Below are 22,038 nucleotides of genomic sequence, written 5' to 3'. Positions count from 1 at the left end.
GTCACAAGCTTGAAGGAATCATTGAGTGCTAGGAAAATGAGACCAAATACTACACCTTTGACTACTTTAATACATATATAAGTGAATTTGTCCCAATACTTTTGGTCCCCTAAAATGGGGTGACTATGAAAATATCGTGAGCTGGCAGTGTGCACTTTAACCTCATAGTTATTGTATAATTTCAAATCCAAAGTGCTGGATTACAAAATAAATTGTCACTGTCGCAATACTTTAGGAGCTCACTGTATACTGTATATTGTGGTATAAAGAGCCAGAATTTCATAACCAGATTTCTAGCAAACAGTGCGAACAAAGAGACAATGCTGGAACTGCAACAAAGCACCACAAAGTGAGGTAGATCATTTAGGATAAAGAAGAGGAGATAAATCAACAACATAATTTCTACTTGTCCCTACAGACGATGCCAGAGAGGGATACAAGAGAAGAGAATGTGTGGAGATGGATCCGATAAGAATGAGTTTTCACACTTTAGCCAGTAAAGAGCATCAGCTTGTGCCAAATACCACCTTTTGATTGTTTGTTTTGTATCTTGGTCTCCGATGGAGAAGGAATCGTCTTGAGGACAAAAGCCATTTCAAAGATGCTGAGGAGTAGAGTGCAAAAGAGCTGTCCCCAGTTTCCCTAGTATTTACAGGCAGGACTCACGTCACACACAACCCAACGTTTGCGGCTGGGAAGAAAATCACTCTTGAAGAACACAGTACACACAGCTACAGGAACATACAAGCACATACATACAGTACAAACACACACCCACACAGACAAAGACACACACATGCTCATGGATTCGCACATGAAACCACACATATACACATGAAACCAAACACAGACAAAACTTCGGAACGGTGCATTTCACATAGGTACCACTAAATACATGGCCTCTGCGCATAATTCAACAACTCTGTGAGACGTGCTCTGAAAGGGAATGTGGAACGTGTGTGTTGTGAGGGCCTCGGCTCTGTCTGAAGAGCCTTCCCTCAGAGAGAGTAGGATTAGAAGCCTTTCAGCATCTGAAGAGCCCTTCAGCTTCATTTGGGGTCAGTTTGAGTGGCCGATCCGTGTTGACAGGTGCGTCATTCCACTTTAAGAAGGAAAAGCAACAATTAGCTGTTTTCAACTAGCCTCCATGGTCGAGCCTTTGAAGACACTTGGCACATTGTCGTTAATGTTGAGACGTAAGGATACTTGACATGGCTTTCGATTCTTGACAAGGCCCACAAGCACATCAGGGGTGCTAGGTTGGACTTAAAACAAGGGGTTGTTGGTGTGAAGACTCCATTCTGTGTGAGTAGCATTCTTTCATGTTTCTTTCACCGGAACAGCACCTGGTCCCCATATCCACACTATGATGGGAATTGCAGCATGTTAACTCATTTAGATTCAAAATGTTTTTATAGTTAAAAATATCCCTGTCCTTTCCCCGGTACAAATGGTTGTTCTTAAAGCTTGAGTCTTCCAAATCAAAAAGCTGCAGTAGGCAAAGAAGTGAAGGAAAGTCATATATCCTGCTGGTAAATAAATATTCAGTCAGTTAACCGAGGGAAGGTGTTAAAAGGTGATCAATCCAGAAGAGGCCGCATCCCCCAGATCATCAGAGCGTTCTTATTCCTCTTCAGCAAGGTGTCCCTCACTACTCCCTGTAGGGCAATAGATGAATGTCCTGTGTGAGAGTGAAGAAAGCGACTTAAGAGAGAAAGATCAGTTGGAGATAAATTGAATATTGCAAGCCCTCCTCTCAGATCATGGCTAAAGGAGTTTAAAGCTGGCCATGGAGACCAGCCATGGAGGTCGAGCAAAGCCATCTTATCCTTGCCCAGAAATAATGCAAACAAATTAACAGTAGAGATGTCCTTTGAAACCATGCATTTGGCCTCTGCATGCAGGCTAGACCAGACAACTGTCCATTGCTCATCATCTATCAAAAGCATAACTCATGAATGGCAATGGTAATAGAAAGCACTAAAGCTTGGCAGTCTAAAGAGAGAGCCATATACATCACTAGAAACACATCAATAAATGTGCCTGAACTCTAAGAAACGGAGAAACTTCAAACCTAACACTAGAGCTTAGGGAGCTATGAGACATTTTCAAAAAGCCCCTTTTTCATCCGAATATTCTAAATGTTCCCATGTAAATTTCAACATTTTCCTAATCTCATTCTTGGATGGGATTTACCTGATGGAACAGCGAATCAGGATGTTGGCGAATGTCCATTTTCTCTCCCAGGAGGGGAAAACAGGGGTAGGTGGGTATTTGTGTGGCCACCAGCCAAGGACAAAGAGAGAGAGAAAGAGAGAGAGACAGAGAGAGAGAGAGAGAGAGGTAGAGAGAGAGTTACTGCAGGAGGAATAGGATAAACGCTTGCCACCGCAGCTCTCACGGGTACATTATCACCTTCGTCTTCTGCACAGCGGTGAGATTTATCGTAACATGGGGGGAAGATAACAAGAATAAATCCTGTTTGGTTGAGAGTCAAGCGGAGGTCTATAGTCTATAGATCATTCACGCTCGGCGCAAAATGGATTATAGGCATCTTCAGTCCACCTTCTAACAAGCCATTAGGACGGGAGGAAGAAGTGTGTCAGTCGGAGACATGACAATGTGAGATGAAGCGACACGCTCAGAGCCGAAGATTTTACGTCCCTCATCGTCACCTGGTGGACATTAATAATGGGTCTCAACCTGAGGAGTGTACCCACAATTTACCTCTGAGTGAGTAGGGGCCAGAGAGGGCGGAGAGCCAGGAGCAAATTAAATTGCGGTGATCTATTCACTCCAAAGCCTTGAGATGGAGGAGGGAGGAGGTGTGAGAGAAAATCTGAGATTTTCTAATCAAAATCAAGGCCCCGGTTGAAGTTGAGGTTTTGGGAAAAGTGTAAAGTTGTTGAGTGTAGTGTTGCCTTCAGTACACTGACTTTTAACATAATATAAACAACATCTCCATATTCTATACAGTGGGTATCATAAGTATTCACCCCCTTTGGATTTCTTCAAATTGTATTGTGTTACCAAGTGGTATTAAAATGTAATTGTCATTTTTTTGTCAACAATCTAAACAAAATACTCTGTAATGTCAAAGTGGAAGAAACATTAGAGGCTTTCGAATACAGTATAATAATACGGTCTTTGCATACAGTATAGCTGAATCTGTGGAAGGGGTGGTCATTAAAAAATCATGTCAACCCCTATTATTTCACACAGTAAGTCCATGTAACTTATTATGTGATTTTTTAAGCCAAATGTTATTCCTGAACTAGTTTATACTTGCCTAAAGAAAGGGGGTGAATCCTTAATTTTTATTAAATTTGTAAACATTTGTAGAATTTTCTTTTCACTTTGACATTATGGAGTATTTTGTGTAGATCAATGACAAAATGACAATTCAGTATATTTCAATCCCATTTTGTAACGCAACAAAATGTGAAAAAATCTAAGGGGGGTGAATACTTATGATACCCATAATTTGGCCTGAATTTCATAAGATACATGTACGTCCAATGTAATGGTCATCCACCCAGGTGTTACAAGATGTAGATGTGAATATCAATGTGTGCTTTGGGTTTACCCCGCGGCCCTGGTGTGCCACGACAGAGCCCACTCAAGCGCTGCCGGCTGCCAACACTCAAACCAGCCAGGCGGGCAGACAAGCGAACGGGCAGGGCCCTGGAGCATCTCTGAGGCCCATCCCTGACCCCCTCCACCCCCACCCTCCATGCCCCGCGCTGGCACTAACATACCCCTACTCCCACCCTCCTCTCAACTCTCTCGCCTCCTCACCTTACCTCTGGCCAGGCCTCGGCACAGCTGCCACACCTGCCACTTCCGATCCAATCTTTCTTCCTCCCTCTCTGCCTCCCCCCTCCCTCCCTCCACCCTGCCCCCGTGACGTCTCTCTGACAGGTAAACACGGCAGCCGCCAATTCAGAAAACACATGTTCCTTTCTGCTGCACTTCACACAGCCCAGCTAGCCCAGTACACGGAAGAGCTACACTACGGAGCTACGGAGCCGTGGCCAGCAGAACCTTTGTTCCACTTCACCTCCGCTCTGCCCCCGCTGTCTCCCTCCCTCCTTCCTTCCCTCCCTCCTTCCTCACCCCTCCCTCGTCATCCCCCTCTCTCCCCTTCCTGGCTGCCTCTGATATGATGAAAACAGGCATCCTCTTCCGCACGAACGCAAACACCCAAGGAGCGCAATGTGTTTATTGGTTGTGACTCTCATCTGTGTGCACTTGAACCTCTCAAACAGTGTCCGGTTATCTTCAGCGGACATGAAACACACCACAATCATGTGACTGTTCGAACATTAGGCTGAGGACCAACACCTTCTGGATGGAATACATACTGTGTTGCATTAATAAATGAGCCTGAACCTAGCTGAGATACAGCACTGCATAGCCTTCTGTACACAGAGATCTACCCCTTTGTCTACACTGTTCTCAGGTCAGCCTCCACAGCCCAATCCAAAGTGACAGGGCAATCTGTAACTGGTCCAAGATCTGTCGGCTTCCAGCCCAAGAACCATCCTCTTCCTGTCTTTAAGCCCGTACAGAGATGCATTACAAACTCTTCTTCCTACGGACCGTAACGATTCCTGCGCGTTCCGTTTAGCCTCCATTCCGGCTCCATTCGGGGCTGACATCTTCCAGTTTCCTCCAGAAGGGCTCTGTTCATTGCCTTTGCCTTTGACAGTGTTAATGTGTGGTGCAGTGGCATATAATGGGGGGAGGGTTGATCGGATTGTGTCTGTCAGCTAAAATTGGGTGCATTTGATCAGTGAAGAAGCGGTGTGGAAGTATGCGGAGAGGGAGTGGGGCTTCCGAGGCAGGGGGTCCGGGAGTCTGTGTGTGGGGGTGTGGTGGATACCTGCAGAGCCGGTTGCATGGAGCCACTGTATTAGCACATCATTTTCACCTAGCTAAATTGTTTCTGGGTACAGAGAGGGATGGCTGCTGACAAAGGACCACACACATACACACACACACATACACACACACACACACACACACACACACACACACACACACACACACACACACACACACACACACACACACACATACACACACACACACACACAGACAGAGGCACCTAGACTAGCAAACTAGCTCAAACACACACAGCTACAGCACCAACAAACAAAAAGACAAATGTCCAAGATGCAGATAGAAACACACACATGTCTGCAGATTCACACACAGACACACTCCCACACATATTCACCCTGCATATACTTTAAGAGTGTTCCCTTTGTCTTTTTTGCTTCCCTGCCTCTCTAAATTACTTTGAGCATTTCATACCTTGAGAAAGCCCTGACAAAGTCCTTTTTCCTGTTCATCAGCACTATTGAGAATGAAGGTAGTGTGTCTCGCAGCAGTGGGAATGAGCAAGAAGCGTGAGCGGGAAAGGACATGCCGAGTAAAGTAGTGGGTAATGAGAGGAAGAGAGCAGGGGAAATAGATAAGAGAGCGAGAGAGGAATAGAGGCTAAATGGAGAGAGAGAATTCAAAGAATAGTAGAAAAAGAGTATACGAGAAAGAGATGAGTGAAGAAATAAGGAGAGAGAGAAGAAAAAAGGAGTAGAGACTAAATTGAAGGACATAGAATTCTATAGAAAAAGGGAAAAAGAGAGAGGGAACACTGACAGTGCTGGAGCATTTGCTCCAGATCAGTGGTGCCTCCCCACTGTGTCGATGTTGCCACACGGAGCTCCTTCATCATCTCTCTCACCTGGAGAACAGAGACTTTCACGGCTGCTCATCTGCTCACCTCAATTACCAATTCGCCATCAGGGCCTCACAGGGGCCATGGCATGCACACACATACACACACATGCACAAGCAAGCAGGGACACACGCACAAGTACGCACAGAAACGGTCGCATACTGTACACACCAGGGGTTGGAACTTAAATTATTTTCCAATCGTTTCGTTCTGAACAGAACCATTATGTTTGAATTACATTCCACTGTTCCGAACAGCAAAATAAAGTTCAGAACCGGTTAGAACCAAAAAAAACGAACCTCCGAAACCATTTTCTTTTGTTTTACATTTAGCTCGATATTAAATTACTTCATCAATCAGTGTGGATAGAGCAGCTTGCTATGGAGCAGGTATGCGATTTAATCTTTATAGGAAAGTCGTTAAGAGCTAATTGTATTTTGCCTTAACAGCATGGTTTAATCATCATGGAAGAGAAACACACACACTGTGCTGCCAGTCACAGTGTAGGGCGCGAGATGCAGCTGATCTTTTGTGGGTGAGGAGAGTGCAAGAGAGGATGGAGGAAGCATGCCTTGAAGCGCTGGGCATCTTGTTATCAGACCCTGCGCCAGGATAACGTGACTAAGGGGGCAGTTGAGATCGGCGAGGGGGCAACATTTTGGGTGGTTCTTACATTGGAATTATATTGAATTCTGCTTATATCACACTATACCACAATAAACAATGTTCAAATGCAGAGACTCTGAGATCTTTTGAAGTGACAGGTTGGCCCATTTCCGCTGCGCCTAAAATATATTATCTGTGTATTATAATCTCTCTATTATCACCCTAAAATAGAGGCATTCTATCACTCAGGACAAAGATTCAGCAGGAGGCAGGCAGGTAGGTGCAAATTAGCGTTGTATTTATTTATTGGTCTTAACCAATAAGACACAGATGGGGTACCAGGCTCAGATACAGTTTCTCCTTGAGTTACCTAAAAGTGAACTAACTAGAACATCCCCAAACGGGCACTTAAATATATTTGGCCACACCTATTCTTCACCTTTTCTGCCAGGTATATCTATGCAAGCTAAAAGCCCATTTATGCTTGCTCCAGCATTACCATCCGGAGGCTCTGTATGGAGTGTTTGACGCAATTGCTGAGCTTTCGGAGGCCAAATCGAGCTCCGTACAGCCTCGCCGTGCGCCTCCCAAATGTTGTAACAATACGGAGGGCTTCGTATAGCTCCGCATTGACATGATTGGTTGATGGTAGGTGGGTGCGTGAGGTCTTGTATAAACACAAACTCACTTCCTTGACAACTTCCTTCACAACGGCTCTGCTCCGCAAAGCGCAAGAAGTATGAATGCTCTGACTTCTGCGGAGGTGAATGCTCTGACTTCTGCGGAGGCCGCATCGAAGTAAATGATGTATGCCACTGCAGACATCGGATTGACCATGCAGAGCCATTAAAGCACACGTTCACACAACATTAAACATGACGGAGAAACCGGAAACATGCTCCCAAAACAAAGACAAAATATAAATTGACAGTAAATTAGTAAAATAAACCTAAAGTTATTTATTACAAGTGGTGCACAGTTTGTGAACTCTCCAAACAATGTTTCCACTTCGAGAATGAGAATGGTATGAACGCATATTATATTTGATGAATTATAACAATTTCTGTAACCAAACATTCTACACTGAACAAAAATATAAAACGCAACATCCAACAATTTCAAAGATTTTACAGAGTTAGTTCATATAATTGAAATAAATTCATTAGGCCCTAATCTATGGATTTTAAATGACTAGGAATACAGATATGCATCTGTTGGTCACAGATACCTTAAAAAAAAGATAGGGGCGTGGATCAGAAAATCAGTCAGTATCTAATGTGACCACCATTTGCTTCATGAGGCGTGACACATTTCCTTCACATAGAGTTGATCAGCCTGTTGATTGTCGCCTATGGAATGTTTTCCCGCTCCTCATCAATGGCTGTGTGAAGTTGCTGGATATTGGCGTGAACTGCAACACGCTGTTGTACACATCAATCCAGAGCATCCCAAACATGCTCAGTGGGTGACATGTCTGGTGAGTATGCCAGCCATGGAAGAACTGGGACATTTTCAGCTTCCAGGAATTGTGTACAGATCCTTGCAACATGTGGCCGTGCATTATCATGCTGAAACATGAGGTAATGGCGGTGGATGAATTGCACCACAATGGGCCTCAGGATCTCGTCACGGTATCTCTGTGCATTCAAATTGCCATCGTTAAAATGCAATTGTGTTCGATGTCCATAGCTTATGTCTGCTGTTTAATCAGCTTCTTGATATACCACACTTGTCAGGTGGATGGATTATCTTGGCGAAGGAGAAATGCTCACTAACAGGAATGTAAACTAATTTGTGCACAAACTTTGAGAGAAATAAGCTTTTTGTGCATATGGACCATTTCTGGAATGTTTTATTTCAGCTCATGAAACATGGGACATATACACTTTACATGTGGCATTAATATTTTTGTTCAGCATACAGTGCATTCGGGAAGATTCGGGAAGTATTCAGACCCCTTGACTTTTATCACATTTTGTTACGTTACAGCCTTATTCTAAAATGGATTAAATTATTTTGTTCCATCAATCTACACACAATACCCCATAATGACAAAGCGAAAATATTTTTTGGGATCTTTTTTCTAATTTATATATTTTAAAAAATTACAACATGTATTTACGTAAGTACTCAGACCCTTGGCTATGAGCCTCGAAATTGAGCTCAGGTGCATCCTGTTTCCATTGATCATCCTTGAGATGTTTCTACAAGTTGATTGTAGTCCACCTGTGGTAAATTCAATTGATTGGACATGATTTGGAAAGGCACACACCTGTCTATATAAGGTCCCACAGTTGACAGTGCATGTCAGTGCAAAAACCACGCCATGAGGTCGAAGGAATTGTCCGTAGAGCTCCGAGACAGGATTGTGTCGAGGCACAGATCTGGGGAAGGGTACCAAAACATTTCTGCAGCATTGAAGGTCCCCAAGAACACAGTGGCCTCTATCATTCTTAAATGGAAGAAGTTTGGAACCACCAAGACCAAACTGAGCAATCGGGGGAGAAGGGCCTTGGTCAGGGAGGTGACCAAGAACCCGATGGTCACCCTGACAGAGCTCCAGACTTCCTCTGTGGAGATGGGACAACCTTCCAGAAGGACAACCATCTCTGCAGCACTCCACCAATCAGGCCTTTATGGTAGAGTGGCCAGACAGAAGACACTCCTCAGTAAAAGGCACATGACAGCCCTCTTGGAGTTTGCCAAAAGGCACCTAAAGGACTCAGACCATGAGAAACAAGATTCTCTGGTCTGATGAAACCAAGATTGAACTCTTTGGCCTGAATGCCAAGCGTCACGTCTGGAGGAAACCTGGCACCATCCCTACGGTGGCAGTATCATGCTGTGGGGATGTTTTTCAGCAGCAGGGACTGGGAGACTAGTCAGGATCGAGGGAAAGATGAACGGAGCAAAGTACAAAGAGATCCTTGATGAAAACCTGCTCCAGAGCGCTCAGGACCTCAGACTGGGGCGAAGGTTCATCTTCCAACAGGACAGAGACCCTAAGCACATAGCCAAGACAACGCAGGAGTGGCTTCGGGACAAGTCTCTTGAGTGGCCCAGCCAGAGCCTGGACTTGAACCCGAACAAAGAATGGGAGAAACTCCCCAAATACAGGTGTGCCAAGCTATGCCCTGAACATAAAATAATGTTATTAACCGGTTCCCATGGTTTTAAAATAACGGTTCTGTTCCGGAACAGTATAGATCACTTTAGTTTCAGGTTCGGGTTCTGTTCCTCAAATGTTTTCGTTATTTTCCGGTTTTCATTTCTATTCCCTGAACCGGTTCTAACCCTTGATACACACACATTAAAAGTCACATACAGACACAGTTGCACACACACATACAGTCACACAAAGTCGCACACGCACGCACACTCTCTCTCATACATACAGTACACACAGAAACAATAAGACACACACACAGTCTCTCTCATACACACACACAGGGTTGATCTGATCAGCTGTCACTTTATACAATGAAGTGTGTCTTTCTTCCACATGCTCCATATGCTACCCACTGGGCTCATCATTATTACGGAAAATTGCTCCCACCTAACCCCCCTTTCCCAGAGAACCCTCTTCTTTCTGCACATTTTTAACATCTCAATTATCATTATCTTTGATTTGTACTTGAGCTCCCAAGGTGTACTAATTAGTTAGAGAGACACTCGTTTATTTTTCACCCTCTGGTAACTTTTAGGTTTTATCGTAACATCCTGAGTAGTGACTTCAGTGAATAAGGAGAAGTACTGGCACAGAGTGAGTTAGCTTCCCAAATGACACCCTATTCCCTACACCAGGGCTCTCCAACGCTGTTCCTGGAGAGCTACCCACCTGTAGGTTTTCGCTCCAACCCCAGTTGTAACTAACCTGGTTCAGTTTATCAACCAGCTAATTATTAGAATCAGGTGGGCTAGATTAGGGTTGGAGTGAAAACCGACAGGACGGTGTTGGAGAGCCCTGCCCTACATAGTGCACTACTTTTAACAAGACCCCTATGGGCCCTGGTCAAAAGTAGTGCACTACATAGGGAATAGGGTTCCATTTGGGACGCAACCGGAAAGACTGGGGTAAATCAGGAAGTGTGAACTTCTGAAGCCGACTGGACCTTATGGTGGCAGGTGATACACAGTGAACACATTGACTGTGCAAAGGAAAATCAATTTGGTTCTCGTTTTCCGCATTTTGTGGTACCACTTGATGGATTCGATAACCTACACATAGATAATGGGAATGTACAGTAGGTGCCATCATCAAAGGGTCAATAGCTGGGAAAAGGAACCCAATGTATAGCATTGAAAGATTAGCAGTAGAAATCCACACCCTATCCTCAAACTAGGAGTATAGCTCTTCATTCTTCGCTAGTTAGAAGGAACCCAGGAAGACTAGCAGTCGCTAAGACGTCAGCTAATGGGGACCCAAATAGGGACCCAAATAAGCACATCAACACAATAGAACAACGACAGATACACAGTAGAGACACAGAAACCGCATTGTTCCACTCACCAGCACACTTGGTCCGGGTGATGAGCGGAGGTCCTGGAGGTCCTGTGCCCCCCTCGCCCGGCCGGGTCAGCAGAACCTTGATCTCATACTCCACGTCGGGGTCTAAATGCCAAAGCTTGTAGGTGGGGGCGTCCACGATGTGGGTCTCGGCCCAGTTTCCAGTGGTGGTGCGGTACTCCACCTCCTTCAGCATGATGGGGCCGTCCCCGATGATAGAGTTGGCGTTGGGCTTGAGCCACAGGTAGGTAGCACCCACTGCCAGGAGCTCTGGAGGGGCTATGGGCGTGGGAGGAGCTGAGGGGGCAGAGAGAGAGAGAGAGAGAGAGAGAGAGAGAGAGAGAGAGAGAGAGAGAGAGAGAGAGAGAGAGAGAGAGAGAGAGAGAGAGAGAGAGAGAGAGAGAGAGAGAGAGAGAGAGAGAGAGAGAGAGAGAGAGAGAGAGAGAGAGAGAGAGAGAGAGAGAGAGAGAAGACCATGGAGATTAGAATGTAGGCCTAGGTCAGTGGTTTCCAAACGGATGTGGTTAAATGGTTAAGGTCTCTGGAATGTGTGCGGGAAAAGTTTGGAAACCCCTGGGATAGGTAATGGTGATTTAAGGGAGAATGAATTGGCAGCATGATTTGTTCAGTTATGAATGAATGCCATGGAATATGTAAACTTAATATCAAACACTTTCACCTTCACAAAATGAAATCAAAACCAAGCAGACTTGAGTGGGACCCCCCCTTTGCCAGAGCTAAATCGTAACCCAACTAAACTGATTGCCTGCGGGAGCATCACATCCAATGAGGTGAAGTGCCTCACCCTTTCCTATATCCCCCTTTGCTGCGTAGCCCTGATGCCCTGTGACACTATCCACAGGAGACGGCACGGGCTCCCAGTGCATTGACCGGCTCCATATCTCTACTTCCCTCCTCTCGACAGGGGGGAATGAGAAAGGAGAGAGAGACAGACAGTGAAAGAGAGAGAGAGAGAGATAAGCAGAGAGAGGGAGACAGAGAAGGAGAGAGAGAGAGAGAGACAGACATACAGAAGCAGAAAGTCAGAGAGAGAAAGAGAGAGAGCGGAGTAAAGCAGAGGAGTGGGTAATAATCCTCGTCTAAGCATGGGAGACCGCCCATGAAGGTACCCAGCCATGCGTAGCAGTGGCGGACCCAGTCCCCCATTAGAGGGTGTTGCTCAGTGTGTGTTCCCATGTAATTAACTAAGCCAGATTACCAGGCCACATTTAGCTCCTCTGTGGTTGGAGAGAGACTGCAGAATGGAGCCGGAGACTGAAGAAGCGGCAGCTGTCTTGGGGTGATACTCAGGGAGAGTTTACTCTATGACTAAAGATAAATTAGGTAATACTTAACTTGAAATGTACGGTGTCCATATAAGGACACAGACTCAGAAGGAGTTGCCTAAGGACACCGTAGAAGTGGAGGTTAAGAAAGTCCACGTAGAGGTTCAGAACTAGGGTCAGGATTTTTTCCCTGACTATGTGACCCGTGGGAAAAACTCTGGGCCCTCGTTATAATGATGAACGAACGTTAATACCCCCTGTTACGTAGGGTGACATAGAGAGCGTTCAAACGTCCTCACTGAACTGCAACAATAATGCTATCATCATGCGGTTTAAATCTGCTGTTGTAATCAATCACGGCCTGTTAGCAAAAAGTATTTTGTTAATGTTTGCCAGTGCGTTATGGAAGAATAATGGTCCACACTCTAAAGCAAAGTCTGGTTTTAAGAGCCGCGTCTCTCAAAAAATTTCCGAAGGCCCATTACAATATGCATTGTGCTTGCATTCTTGGGAGTAAATGCCTCATCTATCATCAGGCTCCTGTTCATCTCGGGGAAGTGGAGTCTCCGAAAGGTGCAGAATTATTATAAAGCATTGCTCCCCCCCCAACCCCTTCCATTAATGAACGTGCAATACTTCATATAATTTGGTAAAGGCAAAGACCCGTGTCAGCACAACCTATCAGCAGTCTTCTCACCGCCACTTCTCATTGGCTGGGGCTATTTGAACACCACCACGGCACCGCCCACCAGAGAGAAACACAGATGTTCGAAACTGAGTGATTTCTGATGAAAATGTGCCATCCAGGTAAGTCATCATTACGAATGGGAGAGTGAACAGGGAACGGGTGAGGCAACGTTTACAGGCATGGTGAGAGCAAATACTGCACGCGGTGTCGTTATGCTTTGATTGTGCATGCGAACGTATCTGGTGAAATAAAAGTAGCCGGATAGGTACATGAGTAAAAGGCAAAAAATCCCACTTAAAAACTTGTTGTAAACTCTATTGATACAGTCTCAAGGGATGATTTAACCTAAAGTCCAAATAACCCAGGCTTTAAGTGAACAAATACAAAAGCTAAAATCAAAAGCCTGACTTTTCCCTTTTTCCCTGGCTGTGTTTTAAATGCATTCATATTTAGCAGCTTTGCCTCATGAATCTCCACAGGAAGAAAGCTGAGAGCACTCAATCACTCCATCGCCCCCTCTGTCTCACCATCTCATCCGCTCATGCAAAGAGGAGAGAACCATCTACCACCCTGAGATACACAACCTGGGAACAATGATGTCATAGAGGGGATTGGGTCTGTGAGAGCACACACACACACACACACACACACACACACACACACACACACACACACAAGCAGAGCACACACACTCTTACTCACAAAATCACATCCATAAGCTTACTCTCCATCACACATACACACAGAAACCAACACAAACATACAGTAAATTATCTCTCTATCAAACACACACACCCTCTCTGTTCAACACACTTCCTCCTTCCATCTGACTACTACTCAGTGATGGTGGTCCGAGTGAATAATTGTCCCTATTCTCGAGAGCTGCGAGTTGTATACTCAGGAGTTGTCCCTCCGAGTTGTATACGCAGGAGGCCTGGGACTACCATTACCACCACCATCATCAGCAGTGGACCCTAACGCAAAGGCTGGCTGCCACAATGGCAATAAGTCCCAGACTTCATTCAGAAAGTATTCAGACCCCTTCCCTTTTTTCACATTTTGTTACGTTACAGCCTTATTCTAAAAGTGATTAAGGTAAAAAATAAAAAAAAGCTATCTACACACAATACCCCATAATGACAAAGCAAAAACAGGTTTTTAGAAATGTTTGCAAATGTATAAATTTTTTTAAACAGAAATACCTTAGTTACATAAGTATTCAGACCCTTTGCTATGAGACTCGAAATTGAGCTCAGGTGCATCATGTTTCCATTGAGCATCCTTGAGATGTTTCTACAACTTGATTGGAGTCCACCTGTGATACATTAAATTGATTGGACATGATTTGGAAAGACACACCTGTCTATATAAGGTCCCACAGTTGACAGTGCATGTCAGAGCAAAAACCAAGCCATGAGGTCGAAGGAATTGTCTCTAGAGCTCCGAGACAGGATTGTGTGTTTTTCAGCGGCAGGGACTGGGAGACTAGTCAGGATAGAGGGAAAGATGAACGGAGCAAAGTACATAGAAATACTTGATGAAAACCTGCTCCAGAGCGCTCAGGACCTCAGACTTGGGCGAAGGTTCACCTTCCAACAGGACAATGACCCTAAGCACACAGCCAAGACAACGCAGGAGTGGCTTCGGGACAAGTCTCTGAAATGTCCTTGAGTGGCCCAGCCAGAGTCCGGACTTGAACCCGATCAAACATCTCTGGAGAGACCTGAAAATAGCTGTGCAGCAACACTCCCCATCCAACCTGACAGTGCTTGAGAGGATCTGCAGAGAAGAATGGGAGAAACTCCCCAAATACAGGTGTGCCAAGCTTGTAACGTCATACCCAAGAAGACTCAAGGCTGTAATCGCTGCCAAAAGTGCTTCAACAAAGTACTGAGTAAAGGGTATGAATACTTTTGTAATATGTGATATTTCCGTTTTTTATTTTTAATACATTTGCAAAAATTATGGGGTATTGTGTATAGGGAAAAAAACAATTTCATCCATTTTAGAATAAGGCTGTAACGTAACAAAATGTGGAAAAAGTGAAGGTGTCTGAATCCTTTCTGAAAGCAGTGTACATGGATGTATTTTTCAAGTTTGTGTGATTGTTTTTAAAATGGTCAAATTAATAAACTAAAAAGCATCCCAAAAGGCATCCTATTGGCACCCCAAATGGCCCTTAGGGCTCTGGTCAAAAGTAGCACACTTTGTAGAAAAAAGGGTGCCATTTGAGACGCAACTGCTGCCTCTTAGCACCGAGACCCTAATGAACTTATTGCATCAGTGGGAGGGAGCTAGACAACAATTTAGATATCAGTGCTCTTGCACCTGGTCTTGTCTTGGTCGTAGGTTTTTATTCATATTGTAGGATGTTCTGGGGATATCAGTGTTGTATGAAGTGATTGAGAGTTGAAATAATAAGAGAATGATCATAAAGCTTCAATTAGAATATTGGGTCTCATTGTCTGAAGGCTGGAAGGTGTAATGGTATTCTGCATGCTCACTTTACCCCAAACATTACCCTGGTTACTGTGCCTCCTGGACCCAACTGCATCGCTGCATCTCTGTGTGATATCTCCTGTAATAACAGCCCAACAACAGGCACAGAGACATGATCTGGACTTACAACAACTTCACCAGGGAAGTTCTTCCGGAACTTCTCTCAGGGAGCCAAAGAAAGAAAAGATGCAGGTGACAAAAGATGCCATCTTGTTCTCAAGGAGGCTTTTTATTCCTAAGAAGAAATATCCTCTATAGAGTAAGAGGAATCCTTGAAAGCAGTGTTTCCCCTTGGAAATAACAAAACATGTTGAGAGGAAGACCGAGAGTAGAAAGGGTCATGTGACTGTCGTAGTCTATCAAAGCAACAAGTCGGGTGTTGCATCCTTCAGCCTCTCTGGAGGGATCGGGCCAAATGCCCTTATCGAAGGCGCTCCGCTAAATGGGGTTCACTGCCATTTCCCGGTGTTGATAGTTTTGCAGCGTGTGCTAGCCACACCGTGGCTATCAGTGCGTGCTTTGGCGCATGCAGGGCGAGACCAGGGCCCTATAATTTCCCCTAGTCTTTATCAGCTGGCACTCCATCGGGGGACAATCACACGGTATCAGATCAGGCCCTGGTGGGCACAGGAAGGAAGATAGCTGGAAATGGGGAGGAAAAAGTATGCGTAAAATGGGAATTTGTAGCTGTGAGACAACAATTACCTAAATCTGTTTTGCCCTTGCACTTGCAAAAAAAGGTGATGGAGAAAAGTGAGGAGATGCACGCTGAAACGTCATTAGCCCAGACTACCAGCCTCCTAGGTCCCAGCATCATTATCAGCACAAGCCTATTTCTCAGCTCCCTGAATTCAGTAGAGGCACACCGATAGCCCCAACTGCTTTAATGTGCAGCGCACTGAAGGGAACGCCATGCCACCCAGGAGTGGGCCCTCGGAGCGTTCTGCTGATTAAATCAATTTATTTCATGATTTTTCCAGGGACCGGTTCCCTCCACCTTTATTGAGAGCTGATAACAGCTTGAGGATCTTGAGGATCTGAGCAGGAGTCATTTAAGGTAGTGTAACAACAGGAATCGTAATATCGCTCTAGTATCTGCATGTTTTGCACTGGTATCATAGTATACCGAGGCTCATTGCTTTTGAATGTGCTGGATTTAGGGTAATTATTAAATACATTTTATTTATACTTTTATATCAGTAGTGCTACGATTTGACCTATGTGGAGGACACATGGAGTCTTATCTCCATTCTAGGGTGATTGGATATGTATTTGGGGGAACACATTGTATTGTATATATCGCTCGCCTCGGCTAATGTATTCTCTGCCTTTGTTGCCTGTGCCTGTGATGTTACTTTCCAGTGCATGCCCACAAAGAATGCTTTAATCAAAAGGTGAGGCAACACAAAGCCCAGGGTAGAAAACATATCTGAGTGAGGATATACAATGATATATATATATATATATATATATATATATATATATATATATATATAGAGAGAGAGAGAGAGAGAGAGAGAGAGAGAGAGAGAGAGAGAGAGAGAGAGAGAGAGAGAGAGAGAGAGAGAGAGAGAGAGAGAGAGAGAGAGAGAGAGAGAGAGAGAGAGAGAGAGAGAGAGAGAGAGAGAGAGAGAGAGAGAGGGGGGAAATGCATCTACTTCCAACCTGCACTCAAAAGGAGTGAGGCCCAGGTAGAGAGCCAATGAAAGGCGTATCCCAGGGGGAGATGTCTCCCTCACAGGAGCCATGGTAATGAATCCCCACTGCTCAAAGGAAACACACCGCTGTGGACACCTGGGCCTGCAATTCCAACTCCAAAAACACACACGGGTGCACACAGACAAAGACACACACACACTCCAACCCCATCTCTGTTCATTTTATGACACATCCACACACATCCACATACAGTCACTCTCTGATCCAAGGAGAAAAAGAAGAGAGACGTACTCTCTCTTGGCATAGGGGTGAAAATATATAGCAGATATTATTCCAATATAATGTATATATGAGCTGTTTTGAAGTAGTTACTGTTTGGTCGGTACTGCTGGAGGGGAAAAAGACTATAGGAAATAAATAAGTATGCACACACACACACAACCTCCCCAACCACATACACACAAACCAATACACACATACACACAAACAGATAAATAAACTGGCAAATAACTGTTTGAAGTACTAACTCTCAGGCTGGCTGCTTATCTCCCCTGAAGTATTATGGCTCTCTAATCCATCTCTGTAACTCAGCCTCTTCACAGGCAGCTTCCTGCCTCAGTGCGCCGCAGCACAGCCCCAAATCCTCTGGTAATGCTGTCTTCCTGGGCTGTCTCCTTGGAGATAACGTAGGCCTCCCCGTTTCGCCATCATGCCATGACAGCTTCCCTCTCTCTCTCTCCTGCTGCCCTAGCCCCCCCACTATCACTGTTATAGTGGGGGCCCACCTCGGGCCCCATCTCCAGTGGCCCTCTGCTTCTCTGTAGGGGCCTCCATATACTCACACCGAGGGGTTCAGACTGATCATCCGGTCGGCTGCACTAGATAAGCTATGGTGGAATCACAGGGAGGTATGGAGTGCTACAGCATATGGACACGGACCAAGGTTGATTCTATGTGACTGTTTGTCAGAGAGAGAGAGAGAGAGAGAGAGAGAGAGAGAGAGAGAGAGAGAGAGAGAGAGAGAGAGAGAGAGAGAGAGAGAGAGAGAGAGAGAGAGAGAGAGAGAGAGAGAGAGAGAGAGAGAGAGGGGAGAGTGAGAGAGAGAGAGAGAGAGAGAAAGAGAGAGGGGGGGGGAGTGAGAGACAGAGAGAGAGAGAGAGAGAGAAAAGGGGGGTGAGAGAGAGAGAGAGAGAGAGAGAGAGGAGAGAGTCTACTGAGCTTCTTACTGTCAGCTAAATGAGCGCCCATCAAGCCGCAGTCAAAGGGAATTTGGTTCATGCCATACAGCTTGCTGCAAGTCAACTAAAGCAACTTAAAATGGCTTGTGGAAAGGAGCTGCGCAAACCACTTATAGTCACTAGTAGAGCATTAACATTTACCTGGAAAGAACGAGGGAAAAGACAAGCTATTCCTCAAGGAAAATGGTTTCAACAGACTATCATCTCGGTAACTTGCTCTTACAAGGGTGGAAATTAAAACAAAGCTAAAATATAATTCATAAAGATTTATATCGGGGACGTATACTTGGAAATTGGTATACTTGGAAGTATACTTGGAAATTGAAATGTGTATATCTCTTAAACAAATAGCTACAGGTACTACAGAATACAGCATCAGTTCTGTCTCTAGTGTCCAAGAGGAGTATGTTGGAGTACTGAAAGGTTATGATGTCGTATTACATTTACATTTAAGTCATTTAGCAGACGCTCTTATCCAGAGCGACTTACAGTTAGTGAATACATTATTATTTTTTTTATTTTTTTTATACTGGCCCCCCGTGGGAATCGAACCCACAACCCTGGCGTTGCAAACGCCATGCTCTATCAACTGAGCTACATCCCTGCCGGCCATTCCCTCCCCTACCCTGGACGACACTGGGCCAATTGTGCGCCCCCCATGAGTCTCCCGGTCGCGGCCGGCCGGCTGTATGGTCTTGACATACTACTACACACTTCACATACTATTGATCTCTGCCATCACTTCTCTGCAGATGGGGGCTGTACAGTCCACAATAGCTTCACTCCATCCAGTGTGCTACCACCAGAACATAAAGGGGGGAAGGAACTGTCAAGGTCCGTAACAAACCCTTCTCTTCCTCTCCTCGGCTGAGTTATAGCCCATAGGGCTCTGTTAAAAAGTAGTGCACTATACAGTGAGGGAAAAAAGTATTTGATCCCCTGCTGATTTTGTACATTTGCCCACTGACAAAGACATGATCAGTCTATCATTTTAATGGTAGGTTTATTTGAACAGTGAGAGACAGAATAACAACCAAAAAATCCAGAAAAACGCATGTCAAAAATGTTATAAATTGATTTGCATTTTAATGAGGGAAATAAGTATTTGACCCCTCTGCAAAACATGACTTAGTACTTGGTGGCAAAACCCTTGTTGGCAATCACAGAGGTCAGACGTTTCTTGTAGTTGACCACCAGGTTTGCACACATCTCAGGAGGGATTTTGTCCCACTCCTCTTTGCAGATCTTCTCCAAGTCGAGGCAGACGTTTGGCAACTCGAACCTTCAGCTCCCTCCACAGATTTTCTATGGGATTAAGGTCTGGAGACTGGCTAGGCCACTCCAGGACCTTAATGTGCTTCTTCTTGAGCCACTCCTTTGTTGCCTTGGTCGTGTGTTTTGGGTCATTGTCATGCTGGAATACCCATCCACGACCCATTTTCAATGCCCTGGCTGAGGGAAGGAAGTTCTCACCCAAGATTTGACAGTACATGGCCCCGTCCATCGTCCCTTTGATGCGGTGAAGTTGTCCTGTCCCCTTAGCAGAAAAACACCCCCAAAGCATCATGTTTCCACCTCCATGTTTGACGGTGGGATGGTGTTCTTGGGGTCACAGGCAGCATTCCTCCTCCTCAAACCCGGCGAGTTGAGTTGATGCCAAAGAGCTCGATTTTGGTCTCATCTGAACACAACACTTTCCACAATTCCAACCTTGTGTAGGTCTACAATCTTGTCCCTGACATCCTTGGAGAGCTCTTTGGTCTTGGCCATGGTGGAGTGTTTGGAATCTGATTGATTGATTGCTTTTATGCAGGTAACAAGCTGAGATTAGGAGCACTCCCTTTAAGAGTCTGCTCCTAATCTCAGCTCGTTAACTGTATAAAAGACACCTGGGAGCCAGAAATCTTAATGATTGAGAGGGGGTCAAATACTTATTTCCCTCATTAAAATGCAAATCAATTTATAACATTTTTGACATGCGTTTTTCTGGATTTTTTTGTTGTTATTCTGTATCTCACTGTTCAAATAAACCTACCATTAAAATTATAGACTGATCATTTCTTTGTCAGTGGGCAAACGTACAAAATCAGCAGGGGATCAAATACTATTTTCCCTCACTGTATAGGGAATAGGGTGCCATTTGGGACTCACTCCTTGACTGTGGACATTCCCACTACCTCTTAATAAATTAGTCATGGCTCCACTGAATTATTCTCTCTTATGCCTCCACTGACCTCTGCACATAAAATATGATTGAACTGACTGGCCCAGTGCTGGATATTCAACGGTTCATCTTTTTCTCAAAACAGCATCTCATATCCCGTGTAGCTCAGTTGGTAGAGCATGGTGTTTGCAACGCCAGGGTTGTGGGTTGGATTCCCACGGGGGGGCAGTATGAAAAGAAAAATATATATGCACTCAACTAACTGTAAGTCGCTCTGGATAAGAGCGTCTGCTAAATGACTAAAATGTACAAATATCACCCTGAGTTGATGAAGCTGAGTCAAAATGTATTTGAAAACGTTTGCCTTTTCGTGACATCTCGATAAAAATGTGTATAAATGGCGGCAATATGCAGAGGTGGGTTAAGGAGGAGGGTGGCAAATGTGAGTGGACGTAAAGGATAAATAACTGTCATCGTACATCTTCTTTAGTGTGCAACACCATTTATGAGGTGTGAACCTAGTCTGGGGAGTGAAAGTGGAGAAAGAGAAGAAGGGTGAGGAAGAGAGAGAGACAGTAAGAAATAGAGGAGAAAGTGATTAAAGATGAGTGGAGAGAGAGAGAAGAGAGAATGAGAAAAAAGTCAAGAAAGAGGGGAAATGAGAGAGGGCAGCCTGGTGTCATATACTAGACGTAACATAGTAAAAGTCAATCTGGGATACTCAAATTTGTATGATATGTTACGTTTGGTTACATAAAACAGAAGGTTACTTAAAGAGTGACTGCCCCTAAAAACCAACTAATCCCTTCGAAAATAGCCAATGTGGCGTCTATATGAGTCAGCAACATATATTCTTGACTACAAAGTGTAAATAGGATCATTTTGGTCATAAAGTCAGTCTCATCTCAAACGGAGTTTGGACCTGAGTGTGTCACAATGAGTAAATGAAGGTTGGGTTTGGATTACAATTATGTCAACAATTCATGCCCCCTTTTGCCAAGCTCCACGTGCAAATTGCCCCTCTGCCCACTTCATTTCCTTCATTGAATGGGGCTCTGTTGTTTCATCGCCCCCAACACATTCAAAGGATCAAGCCCAGAAGGATGCACAGACAACTATGGTTTGCATGCCCTGCTGAAGGACCCTAGTAATAGGGTGTTTGGAGTTCGTCGATCCCCAAGTCTGCACAAGTAACGCTAGCTTGTTGTGCAACGACCGGTGGTGGGAGTATAACCAGAGATACTGGAATATAATGACCTCTCTGGTATAACTTAGCTAATGACGTTAGACAAAGTTATTGCTGGTTATGTAGGTAGTTATCTTTTGGTAAAGCGAGGCAGGCTAGCTAACTTTAGCGAGCAAGGCAGGCTAGCTAACATTTTAGCTAACATTAGCATAGCTAGCTAACTAGCTAGATAACTAACGAGCTAGCTAGGTACCTAAATTAGTTAGGTTGTAGCTCAAACAACTTTATTGTATTGTCTAGATACTGCTGGTTATGTAACGTTATCATTTGATAATGCTAGCGAGGCAGGCTAGCTGGTTACAGGCTAGCTAACGTTAGCTAGCTAGTTAGCTAGCTAATGCTAGCTAGCTAATGTTAGCCTACAAGTCAGATTTACAAGTTAGTTAGTAGCTCATACAAGTG

General features: G+C 44.7%; 1 protein-coding gene across 1 annotated transcript in view; it reads right to left on the bottom strand.

Moving 5' to 3' along the window:
* ptprt (protein tyrosine phosphatase receptor type T) overlaps positions 1-22,038 on the bottom strand; it is a gene marked incomplete at both ends in the record, with an annotated part of 404,935 nt that overhangs the window by 215,879 nt on the left and 167,018 nt on the right. Inside the window, 1 exon segment of the mRNA XM_084173452.1 lies at positions 10,860-11,153. Coding sequence (XP_084029578.1) covers positions 10,860-11,153 — 294 coding nt within the window.

This window comes from Coregonus lavaretus, assembly GCF_964263955.1.
Source record: "Coregonus lavaretus genome assembly, chromosome: 12".
Lineage (NCBI taxonomy): Eukaryota > Metazoa > Chordata > Actinopteri > Salmoniformes > Salmonidae > Coregonus > Coregonus lavaretus.
Note: the sequence above shows the minus strand (reverse complement) of the source record. Positions and strands in the feature narration are given on the sequence as shown.